Here is a 13014-nt window from a genome sequence, read left to right as displayed (position 1 = left end):
CAGTGATCCCACTGGGGGTGTATAGCCAGAAGGGGAGGGGCCTTACACTTTTTAGTGTAATTGCTTTGTGTGGCCTCCGGAGGCAGTGCTATACACCCAATCGTCTGGGTCTCCCAATGGAGCGCCGAAGAAAAAACACATCTTGAGCTGCAGTATGCTGTCAGCAGGGTGAAGAACTAGACCCTGAGTGAGAAGGCCTGGTAGGTCCAGTAGGCCCACTAGCTTGGAGATCGATATTCCGTCTCAGGCAAGAGAACCATGGTATGTCTGGCCAAAAAATGGTGCTATCAGGACCCATATTGCCCATTCCTCCTGGATTTTCTTCAACACAGCTGGAACGAGGGCTATGGTTGGGAAGGCATAACCAAGGCCGAAGCCCCATTTGAACAGCATGGCATCCACTGCATGAGGTTGATGCCTTGGATTTAAGAACAGAAACCGTGAACCTTTTTGGCAGGTCACAAAAGGTCTATTTCCGAACACCCCGCAACGGGTATCTGATTGAAAAAAATGACTTAAGACCCATATCCTGTCTCAACTGGCTGCGGCTGAAAAAGTCCGCCGAACAGACTTCCTTTCCCCACACAGGCACTGTTGGGAGGGATTTCAGATAACCCTCCGCTAATTAAATTCTGCTTGCCATATCCATTAGCGTTCTGAACAGAGCCTCCCTCCCCTGGTTGAGGTATATTACCATCACCGGATTTTCCACGAGGATTTGTTACCTGATGACCAGTCAGGGATGGTAGGGACTGGTCCACTGCTCATTCTACAGCCAGCAATTTCCTGGTATTTTTTTTTTTTTTTTTTTTAAAGGAAATGGGAATCCCTTTTAGACCACATTCCCTGGATTGGGCGACCCCAGATATGCGCTCCCTCTGTCGACTTGCATCGGTGGTAAGCACCTTAGAACTCGGGTCGTCCGAAGCATGCTTCTTTAGTTAACAAGGTTCAACAAGCAATGCAGGGATACTGGAAGATGAATCCCTGAGTTACTAATTGTAAGAGAGCCCTAGCAAAATTTCCGGACCTTGATTGGACATTTTTTTTTAATAGTTTTGCGAGGACCGTCGGCGCCACTGCCAGGCCCCGTAAGGGCTGTATACTAGAAATGTCTAAAGTTACCTTCCATACACAGGGCTACTCTGAGGAATTTCTAACTCTGCCGATTTGGACATGAGAATGTGCATCCACCAGATCCACTATAGCTATGTGACCTCTGGAATAAATGTTCCACCATGGATGTCTGACTCCATTCCTTTACATGTTGGGACAACTGTTGAGGATGTCCCTTCTGACCAGCCTGGTTGAGTCTGCAGATACATCTGTAAGGAATGATGTTGCCCCTTGAAATAAGAGGAGTGATGACATGATCTTTCTAGGGGCACTCTTGCCCAGCTGACCCTTGATACGGTCAATCCATACTGCAAGGGACCTTGATGAGCAAGTAGCTGCAATCGCTGGTTGTAAAGCCCCAGGTGAATATACCCAGGCATTCCTGAGGAAGAGGCAGCTTTCTTGCCGAAGGAAGCTACAAGTCCTTACATCCTCCTGGGCAAGAATTTTTTTTTTTTATTGTGGAAGCCTGTTAACAGCGATGTCCAGCTTAGGGGCCTTGTCTCATAAGGAACAGGCTGCTTCCTCAAAAGGGTTTTTGTTTTTTTTTCTTCTTAAAAGCTGTTGCTGCTCCATTCTTCAGGAACGAGGGAGTATACATTATCAATGACTGGGAGGGCATTATGTTTACTGTGTTCTAGGCACTAACTTACGATGCCGAAAATGTTTTCCTTCTTATTTTGGCTGTCTCTTCAGGGATGCCCGTAGTGGACCATGAACGACCTTCTGAGTCACTGTCTGACTTGGAGGGAGAACAGAATCCGAAGAATTACACTCCCCCTCGGATCACAGCTTTTTAGACCAGGAATGAGACAGCTCCCATTACAGAGAGCGCAGTCCCTGCGTCTTGCTTTTTTTTTTTTTTTTTTTTATAGGTGCATCTACCGAGTCTGTCCTGCATACGAAAGGAAAAGCTGACAAGAACCTCTGTACAAAGCGAACTTTCCAGGAGGTCACTTACCATTCAGGCGCAAAAGGCGGTATCAGGTCAGAAGGAGGAGTGGTCATCTGACAATTCCCCCTTGAAGACTCTCCTGCTGTCGGTTGGGTCGGACTTTAGAGCCTCCAGCGCATATCCCACCTGAGTTAGAGGTGCTGAAATCCTGACCGCCTTGAGGCTTGCTTTGCTATCGCCTTTACCGAGTGACAGTACACCTCGCCTAGCTGTCCCAGTGTGAAGGCCCAGGCTATGAATCAATTGTCCAAAAAATAAGATAATCTGTCTTTGTATAACCATTGCTTAAACGCTATCATGTATACTAGGGTGCACATCCCAGAATGCATTATTGAAACCAATCATGCTAAATGGAACAAAGCAGGTATTCAGGAGGCCAGCATAGACTGGTTCCCTAAATGTCAGTAACAAGCTGCTGACATACACATATGCTTCTCTCCAGGTGCCTTATCAAGGACTGTATAGGCTTGTAGGAAACTGTAGCCAATAAGGGAGTAAGTGAAACAAAGGTAGATAATCGGTCAACAGCAATACGAATGAAATGAAATGTATAACTGTGATTATTTTACACTATACGCCTGAGAGACCCCCTTAGAGGTCTCCCCCAACACCTGGAATTTCGGTTGATGATGCCGGTAGCGCGCCCTCAGATAGCGCCCAATAGCAAGGAGCGATCACGCGTAGATAATAGACCTGAGTACCTCCTACACACAAGGTCAGCGATATCACACGGAACCGCCGCTTTACTCCAGCCTGCGATTAGCAAAGACTAGGGGGCTGCTCCCTGGGTCGCCATCCCAGCTATAGCCCCCATGGGCCTACTGTGGCGCGTGTCTATGCGGTAAGAAGTATAGTGCTATTACCAACATACAGCCTTTAATGTTCTTTACTAGAGGGGTGCACATAAACTTCAGTAAAAAGCTGAATTCCTGAATACGTAATCATAAAACAGACAAACTAGTGCCCCTCGGTCTGCCTCACATCTGCTGCCTCTTTAAACACACAGCCCCGGCGTCATTCCAAAAACATTCCAAGCAGGGGGAGTGCTCTCGCGCATGCGCAGACGATCACACACGTGGCGGCCGGCCAATCACAAGATGGCGCCGTCGTACACGCCTCCGCTGCCCGCTGTACAGCCATGCCGGAACGCCCATGTTACCTTGCGCCCCAGGACTTACCAGGTAAGATGGTGCTGTCGCATCTAAAGCAGAGGGTGTCCCACAAGTGCACCATACGTGCCGCGGCCGGCCATTCACAAGATGGCGCAGACCTATACACCACCGCCTGCTGCCGCATGTACAGCCACACCGGAGCGCCTCTATTAACTCGTGCCCACAGAACTTACCGGGTAAGCTGGCGCTGCCGCATTCTATAGTAGAAGGTGCTCTGCGCTCCATTACTGGTGAGACAGCGGTATCGCTACCCACAGGTACAGCCCCCGTGGGCTACCGTGGTGCGTCCTCAGCCTCCCTGCAGCAGCATGACCCGGGTCTCTGCCCCCCGTCCGGCTAGGGGTGAGATGATAGCAGCGAGGCGCAGTTGCACACAAACACAACCCCCGTGGGCCCGCTGTGGCAATCCCTCAGCACCTCTGCCAGCCGCAGCAGGACCCGTGTCGCTGCCAGAACCGACCGGCCAGGGCTGGGACAACTTGAAGAATTCGGTTCCTATGACCACCTTGAACCGCCGCTCCTGGAGGTTCCCCGTTCAAGGACAGGAAACCAACTGATGATGCGGGGAGAGGTGCCGCCCCTTTTTATTCTGGAGGTTTCCTGTCCTTGAAGGGCGGATCCTCTCTCTCGTGGTGCTGTCATGGGTGATGAAAAAAAAAGTGTGATCGCACAATAGTTTTAGGTATATTTTATTCACTATATGGTAAAACTGATGTGTCATTGTGATGCCTGAGGTCGGTGCGAGTTTGTAGACACCAAACATGAATAGGTTTACTTGTATCTAAGGGGTTAAAAAAAAAAAATCACAAGTTTGTCCAATAAAAGTGGCGCACGTTTTACGCCATTTTCTGAAACCCATAGCGTTCTCATTTTTTGGGATCTATGGCTCAGTGACGGCTTATTTTTTGCGTCTCGAGCTGTTGTTTCTAATGGTACCATTTTTGCGCAGAAACTACGTTTTGATCGCCTATTATTAAATTTTGCGCAAAACTTGCAGCGACCAAAAAATGTAATTTTGGAGTTTGGAATTTTTTTGCCACTACGACGTTTACTGATCAGATTAATTGATTTTATATTTTGATAGATCAGGCGTTTCTGAACGCGGCGATACCAAATGTGTATATTTTTAATTTTTTTAACCCTTTAATTTTCAATGGGGCGAAAGGGGGGTGATTTGAACTATTAGTTTTTTTTTGTTTTTTTAAACTTTCTTTTTACTTCTTTTTTTTATTTTACTAGTCCCCCTAGGGGGCTATAGCGATCAGCAATCCGATCGCTCTGCCCTATCTGCAGATCTCAGCTACAGAGCTGAGAACTGCAGATACGGTGCTTTACTTTCAATGCCGGCTGTATTCCGGCATTGAGAGGAAGTGAGTCATGTTAGCTACAGGCATCATCACATGACCCTGTGCTACCATGGCAACCACCGAAAGTCAAGTGATCGCGCACGTGACTTCTGGTGGGGGCGGCGGTAAGTGAAAATCATGGTCGCGCGCATATACATATCACTGCCAGACTTTGGCAGTGAGATGTAAGGGGTTAAATGTTCCGGGTGGAATGCGATTCCACTCAGAACATGCAGGCACATATGTCAGCTGTTAAAAACAGCTGACATGTGCGCGGATCGCCGTATCCTGCCGGCGGCCGGGGGCGGGGCTTAACCTCACACGATCCATGACGGATAGATCCGTCAAAGGTCGTGAAGGGTTAAAGACCTCTACTGTCCATGGATCCACTCTTTAGTGCTATGAGCATGAAAAACCCAGTCCCCCAACACTATCTTTGGCAAGCAAAATCTGCTGTATCTGCGCATGCGCTAAACACTTAAGGAAATCTTAGGGAAAGTGGTGAACCTCTTCAACTCAGTTGAATGACTACATCATGCAACATAGTAATGGCTCAAATGTGTCAGGCCAAGAGCAGCTGTTTACAAGCCCCAGATTACATTTGATAACAGAGCAAGGTCTTAAGCAGGATTCCCCTGTGTGCAGTGCATATGTCCTAATAGAGCATATGGAAAAGGATTTCCCCAGATAAATGTTACAGTGTAACTGAATCTAGTCAATAGGGAATCTGTCAGAAGTATTTATCTTGTAATCTGAGAGCAGCAGGATGTTGGGGCAGAGACCCTAATTCCTGCAATGTATCACTTATTAGGCTGTGTGTTTCTATTTGAATGAAAACTGTGTTTTATCAGCAGAAGATTATTACTAGAGGACTAGGAATTTTCTACCTCCTGGCCCAACCATACAGGCCACACAGAAAGATGCCTGAGTGGCATGCTGAACAATTATCTTTAATGAATGACTATACATTAATGGCCACTTCTACATTGCTACCTAAAGGGACTCTGTCAGGACGTTTTTGCTATGTAATCTGAAGCCAACATACTGTAAGAGTTAATATAAAGTTTACAGCCAGCCATATCATCTCAAAGTGTGCTTTTTTCCTTCTTTATTATGGTCAATATGAAATAAAAAACTGACCCACACATCCTAACAGGCAAGTGTGAACAGGTGCAAACTGTAATTACAATAAACTAAAAAAACAGCTGCGCTCTGTAGCGCTAAGGCATGCATATATTAAGTCAGTGTGCTCTGTTTTGAATCATTTTTGGCCAAATACGCTAATTGGAGACAGGCAGCAAGTAGTCATCGATGCACGAGAGAGCACACTGTGACTCCATCTCCATCACTATAGCCAAACACCCTGTCGGTGTATACGCCCGAATCCAATTGTGTGGGGGATTGGATGTAAGCCCTGACAGAATCACTGACCATAATGGCAAACAGTATGTGAACCCAACCTTTGCAAGGAGACGCTAAGGCTATGTTAACACAGGGCGTTTTTGCAGCATTGTTTTCCTGACCAAAACCTGATCTTGTGGCAGGATGTCTCCTGGGAGTCACCTGTGGTTTTTGTCATGGTTTTTGTGGTGTTTTTACAACTTTTTTTTAGAGCTTCTTTTGCATTTTGCACTTCTATGATGTCCGGAGCAAGTCCAGACTTGCAGGGGTTCAAAAGTACCTGAGAGCCGGACCGGGATTGATCTGGGTAATAATAAAAAAAAAAAAAAAAAAAAAAAAAAAGTAAAAATAAAGAAAAGAAAAAAGTAAAGCAAGTGTGCTATACTTTACCAGTCTCCAATGTCGCTGTACCTGCTCAGTAGATGCTAGAGTGTACAGGCTCCTTCCAGGTATGACGTCATTTCAATATACCCCTATCATATGGAGAGGGTGCATCGCCAAGATCACTAACCAAGCTGGTCCCACCCACTAACCTGAAAGGAGCCCGTACATTGTAGGCTCAACTGTACCTGCTTCCACTGCCCATCCTACTTCCAGGGCCACTCATTAGCCTCATGCATATTCACTGCTTTCCCCGCCCACCGGTGTCTGTGATTGGTTGCAATCAGATGCGACCTTAGCCTGTGTGACCGCGTCTGACAGCAACCAATCACAGAACTGATCTGTGGGTCTATCATTCAGTAAAAAAATAAATAAGTAAAAAAATGGACGTGGGATCCCACCATTTTATGATACCCAGCAGGAAAAAAAAAAAAAAAACAGCTTGCGGTCCCCCCTGATTTTGATACCCAGCCAAGATAAAAGCCAGACAGCTGGTATTCTCAGGCTGGGGAGACTCAGCCTAAAAATAACAGCCTGCAGCTGACAATCCCAGCACTTTACCCGGCTCTTCCCAATTTCCCTGGGGCGGTGGAAATCGGGGTAATATCACAGGATAATCGCAGCTCCCAGCTGCGACTAAGCCCCAGATTGGTAATGGCAGGCATCTTTGAGACACCCCCATTACTAATCTGTAATAAGTGAAAAGAAATAAACACAAACACCAAAACAATCCTTCATTTGACATAAAATACAAAAAGCACCCTCTTTCACCACTTTATTAACCCCATAAACACCCGAAATATTCCAAAAGAGGTCCCACCATGATTCAGCTCTGCTACAGCCAAGTCACAGCAAATGGCCAAAGAGCATAACTGCCCACTGTGAGCAGCAGGGAGAGAATGAATGAGCAGCAAACAGTAGTGACATCACTCAGCTGATTTCCGGTCACAGCTGGAGATATCTGTGATCGCAAATAGCTCTAGTGACTTCACTGCTGAAAGCAGTGAATATGCAATGAAGGTAATGAGTGGCCCAGGAAGTGAAAAAGAGGCTGCGAGAGCGTACAGCGGCGCCGGTGATTCGGTAAGTGTAGTGCTCCTACTCCAATCCTCCTATCATTTCTACCACCATTTTTAAGGCTGGCTTCTGGTCCCTATAGACTGGCATCTGACCAGATACCATGGATCAATTCTGGGCGAGAACCGGGTTTTTATTTATCCAGTTAGACCCACCGATCCAGGGTATCTGTGAGTTCACCCGCCACTAAGGTGAAAAACCATGGCAAAACCGCTGAAAAGAATGGACATGTTTATTTGTATAAAAACGTGACCAAAAACGCAGGTATTTGACAAAACAATCAGGAAAAAATCCGGAGGTGTTTGTGTGTGTATGCAGGAAATTTAACAAATCTCAGACTTTGCTGGTACTGTAAAAAGCAGCGTTTTATTAGCATGGATTTGCATAAAACCATGGCAAATCCACAGCTGAAAAACGCTGCAAAAACGCCATGAACATAGCCTAAAGCTGGTGTCACACACAGCGACAACAACAACGACGTCGCTGCTACGTCACCATTTTCTGTGACGTTGCAGCGACGTCCCGACGCTGTCGCTGTGTGTGACATCCAGCAACGACCTGGCCCCTGCTGTGAGGTCGCCGGTCGTTGCTGAATGTCCAGCTTCATTTTTTGGTCGTCACTCTCCCGCTGTGACACACACATCGCTGTGTGTGACAGCGAGAGAGCGACGAAATGAAGCGAGCAGGGGCCGGCACTGGCAGCTGCGGTAAGCTGTAACCAGCGTAAACATCGGGTAACCAAGGGAAGACCTTTCCCTGGTTACCCGATATTTACCTTCGTTACCAGCCTCCGCCCTTGCTGCCAGCGCCGGCTCCTGCTCTGTGCACATGTGGTTGCAGTACGCATCGGGTAATTAACCCGATGTATACTGTAGCAAGGAGAGCAAGGAGCCAGCGCTAAGCAGTGTACGCGGCTCCCTGCTCTCTGCACTGTGACATGTAGCTGCAGTACACATCGGGTTAATTAACCCGATGTGTACTGTACCTACGAGAGCAAGGAGCCAGCGCTAAGCGCGGCTCCCTGCTCTCTGCACATGTAGCACAGCGATGTTATGATCACTGCTTCTGCTGTGTTTGACAGCTAAGCAGCGATCATAACAGCGACTTACAAGGTCGCTGTTACGTCACCGAAAATGGTGACGTAACAGCGACGTCGTTGTCGCTGTCGCTTAGTGTGAACCCAACTTAAGGGGTACTGTTTATCAACATGTCTAAAGATCCATTTACACCTGCAAGATTGTCATGAACAAACATTCCTAGAAATGCTAGTTTGCCAATTATGTTCAATGTAAACAGGATGTTGGGTGAAATTATCTTTTGTACTGCACACAAGATTATTGTTACTAGCAGTGCACTGTCATGTGTAAATAAGACTCACGCTACCAAGAACAATCGCAGACTATGTGCACTGAGCAATCTATTACAGATCATTCAGTTTTCCTGCCTAAACAGGTTTCTTATAAACTGTCAATCAGCAACTCGTTTACTGATACATGGTAAAACGCATTGGGAACAGCCCTATTGGGAAAATATGAAATTAAATACCTGTATCTTCAGGCTTTCTATTTGTTCATATGCATCTTTAAGTCGTCCAGCATCTTTGTCCAGAATATCTTGGTTTTCTGCAAACCACTGTAACCTTTTATTCAGGCGGGCAATGTCCTTCTTGTAAGTCTCTTCCATTATCTTGATTTCATATGATTTATCATCTATGAATAAATACTAATGATCACAGACTGAACAGCACCGTGTGGAGTGTGCATTCTCACATCAATAGTTAGTCACTGAACAGGTTCAATATTATGAATTCAGCAAATGATTTCTTGCAAACAAAACTCTGTATTGATTTGCTATATTTTGCTTTAACTGATAGAAAATCACAACTTGTATTCACCATATTTTACTGTAAAAACTTATGTAAATTACTCTATAAAATGGAGCGAGCCATGTGCTACTAACAGCCATGAGTGGTGGTGCTCTGCCCATCGCTGCTAACCTATAAATGCCTCTGTCAATCTCCGACAGTAGCATGTACAGTAGGCGTCCAGGGGCAAGCTGCTCTATATGCCCATTCAGGCAATTGCAACGCAATCGCGTGTGCTTTGATGGGTTGTTATGACAGCTGAGGGTCTGCTGAAGACGCTTATAGGAAACTGTGATTTTTCCTATATATAGCAATACTGTGGTAGTTGTATTACTATATATCGCACAAGCAATCAGATGATTGCAGGTTCAAGTCCCATAGGGGAATAACAAATAAAGTGTGACGTTAAAAAGGTTTTTAAAAATATACCCAAAAAAAAAAGGAACTACAAATCACCCACCTTTTCCCCCATTAAAAATAAATGATTAAAAAAAATAAAAATAAAATAATACACGTCGCATATTCAGATCTATAAAAATCAGATCTATCAAAATATAAAAAAAAGTAACCCAAAACGGTAAACAATATAATGACAAAAAAAAAAAAATGAAAAAGTCAATATTGAGAATTTTTTAATTGTCGAAAAAAAAATAAAAATAAATTGAAAGCTATCAAAACTTCCCATCTACCCCAGAATATTGTCACCATAAATGTCAGTTCAGGGTGCAAAAAACACGCCTTCACACAGCCTCATCGGTAGACACAAACCTCCCTCCCAAAAAAGCCTATGTATGTTTGGTATCGCTGTGATCGTACTGACTTGGAGAATCATACTATCAAGTTATTTTTTTTAAACTTCTTTTTATTAGGTCTTAAAATAAAGTAGACATAATGTGCAGTAAAGACCAGGGTTGAGACATTAATAATTCAAACAATCCCGAAACCCCCCCCTCCCTCTCTGCGTGCGACCTTCAACCTACGGTATCCATTATTATGGAATTGGACCACGATGTGTGCTCAAATTGAGATTTTAGCCTAACTGTAATGATACCTGGTAATGTGGGTAGAAATAAAAGCCCATGTTTCGAAGAATCATCTCATGACTAACATGTTTGTTAATTAACATAGCTACCCCTCTTTGCTTCCTGGTATACGAAGCTTCAGCGCATGTGACATACTTCTTGCTAAGAAGAAGCGCTTCAGCGCATGTGACATACTTCTTGCTAAGAAGAAGCGCTTCAGCGCATGTGATATACTTCTTGCTAAGAAGAAGCGCTTCAGTGCGTGTGACATACTTCTTGCTAAGAAGAAGCGGGTGGTTACCTCTAATCCAATGTGTCTCCTGTAGGAATACAATGTGAAAGTTTAAGCGATGCAAATAATTCAAAACGTTTTTCCTTTTTACCGGAGAGTTCAATCCATTAACATTCCATGAGGACCAGTGTAACGACTGTAGTGTGGACATGTTTGGAACCCTAGAATCAGCCATCCTCCTATTACCAACCGAGGGAATGAACTGAAAATCGTATAAAGCAAGTTTGGGATTCCCCACTCATCCCAGCGAGTGAGCACATCAATCCCTCAAACAGACATCCCATAGGTATGCACGCAGAGTCCCCTTTTCCCCTTCAACTGTAACCCAAACCTACTTAAGTCATTGCAATCTTTTACCCTACAGGCTAGTATTGCAACAATAACAAACCAAAACATGTGAATACTCAGAACATGAAGTTTATGACGTCACTTATTTAACTGTCTAAGTTGGCAACTTGGAAAGCTCCATCTTTTGATTGCAGGTGTTGCATGGCAAGAGTGAGGTCCTCAAAGGACCATGTTTTACCCTCCACAGTGAACCGAAAGAAGGGAATTTTGTTACTTACCGTAAATTCCTTTTCTTCTAGCTCCTATTGGGAGACCCAGACGATTGGGTGTATAGCACTGCCTCCGGAGGCCACACAAAGCAATTACACTAAAAAGTGTAAGGCCCCTCCCCTTCTGGCTATACACCCCCAGTGGGATCACTGGCTCACCAGTTTTAGTGCAAAAGCAAGAAGGAGGAAAGCCAATAACTGGTTTAAACAAATTCACTCCGAAGTAACGTCGGAGAACTGAAAACCATTCAACATGAACAACATGTGTACCCGAAAAACAACCAACAATCCCGAAGGACAACAGGGCGGGTGCTGGGTCTCCCAATAGGAGCTAGAAGAAAAGGAATTTACGGTAAGTAACAAAATTCCCTTCTTCTTCGGCGCTCCATTGGGAGACCCAGACGATTGGGACGTCCAAAAGCTGTCCCTGGGTGGGTAAAGAAATACCTCATGTTAGAGCTGCAAAGACAGCCCTCCCCTACGGGGAGGCAACTGCCGCCTGCAGGACTCTTCTACCTAGGCTGGCGTCCGCCGAAGCATAGGTATGCACCTGATAATGTTTGGTGAAAGTGTGCAGACTCGACCAGGTAGCTGCCTGGCACACCTGTTGAGCCGTAGCCTGGTGTCGTAATGCCCAGGACGCACCCACGGCTCTGGTAGAATGGGCCTTCAGCCCTGATGGAACCGGAAGCCCAGCAGAACGGTAGGCTTCAAGAATTGGTTCTTTGATCCATCGAGCCAGGGTGGCCTTGGAAGCCTGCGACCCTTTGCGCTTACCAGCGACAAGGACAAAGAGTGCATCCGAACGGCGCAGGGGCGCCGTGCGAGAAATGTAGATTCTGAGTGCTCTCACCAGATCTAACAAATGTAAATCCTTCTCATAGCGATGAACTGCATGAGGACAAAAGGAAGGCAAAGAGATATCCTGATTAAGATGAAAAGAGGATACCACCTTCGGGAGAAACTCCTGAATGGGTCGCAGCACTACCTTGTCCTGGTGGAAGACCAGGAAGGGAGCCTTGGATGACAGTGCTGCTAGCTCAGACACTCTCCGAAGAGATGTGATCGCTACCAGAAAAGCCACTTTCTGTGATAGTCTAGAAAGTGAAACCTCCCTCAGAGGCTCGAAGGGCGGCTTCTGGAGGGCAACCAGTACCCTGTTCAGATCCCATGGATCTAACGGCCGCTTGTACGGGGGTACGATATGACAAACCCCCTGCAAGAACGTGCGTACCTTAGAAAGTCGTGCTAGACGCTTCTGAAAAAAGACGGATAGCGCCGAGACTTGCCCTTTAAGGGAGCCGAGCGACAAACCTTTTTCTAACCCAGATTGCAGGAAAGAAAGAAAAGTAGGCAATGCAAATGGCCAGGGAGACACTCCCTGAGCAGAGCACCAGGATAAGAATATCCTCCACGTTCTGTGGTAGATCTTAGCGGACGTGGGCTTCCTAGCCTGTCTCATGGTGGCAACGACCCCTTGGGATAATCCTGAAGACGCTAGGATCCAGGACTCAATGGCCACACAGTTAGGTTCAGGGCCGCAGAATTCCGATGGAAAAACGGCCCTTGGGACAGCAAGTCTGGTCGGTCTGGTAGTGCCCACGGTTTGGCCGACCGTGAGATGCCACAGATCCGGATACCACGCCCTCCTTGGCCAGTCTGGGGCGACGAGTATGACGCGGCTGCAGTCGGATCTGATCTTGCGTAGCACCCTGGGCAAGAGTGCCAGAGGTGGAAACACATAAGGGAGCCGGAACTGCGACCAATCTTGCACTAAGGCGTCTGCCGCCAGAGCTCTGTGATCGCGAGACCGTGCCATGAAGGTTGGGAC

At 46.2% G+C, this 13014-nt stretch overlaps 1 protein-coding gene across 2 annotated transcripts in view; it reads right to left on the bottom strand.

The window, feature by feature from the left end:
* The window catches only part of CEP162 (centrosomal protein 162), a 307890-nt gene that overhangs the window by 78351 nt on the left and 216525 nt on the right, over window positions 1-13014 (bottom strand). For both annotated transcript variants that reach the window (XM_075340157.1, XM_075340158.1), the window contains one exon: window positions 8994-9157. In XM_075340157.1, coding sequence (XP_075196272.1) covers window positions 8994-9157 — 164 coding nt within the window. The remainder of the gene's footprint in view (window positions 1-8993; window positions 9158-13014) is intronic.

Source organism: Anomaloglossus baeobatrachus, chromosome 3, assembly GCF_048569485.1.
Source record: "Anomaloglossus baeobatrachus isolate aAnoBae1 chromosome 3, aAnoBae1.hap1, whole genome shotgun sequence".
In the NCBI taxonomy this organism is placed as follows: Eukaryota; Metazoa; Chordata; class Amphibia; order Anura; family Aromobatidae; genus Anomaloglossus; species Anomaloglossus baeobatrachus.
Note: the sequence above shows the minus strand (reverse complement) of the source record. Positions and strands in the feature narration are given on the sequence as shown.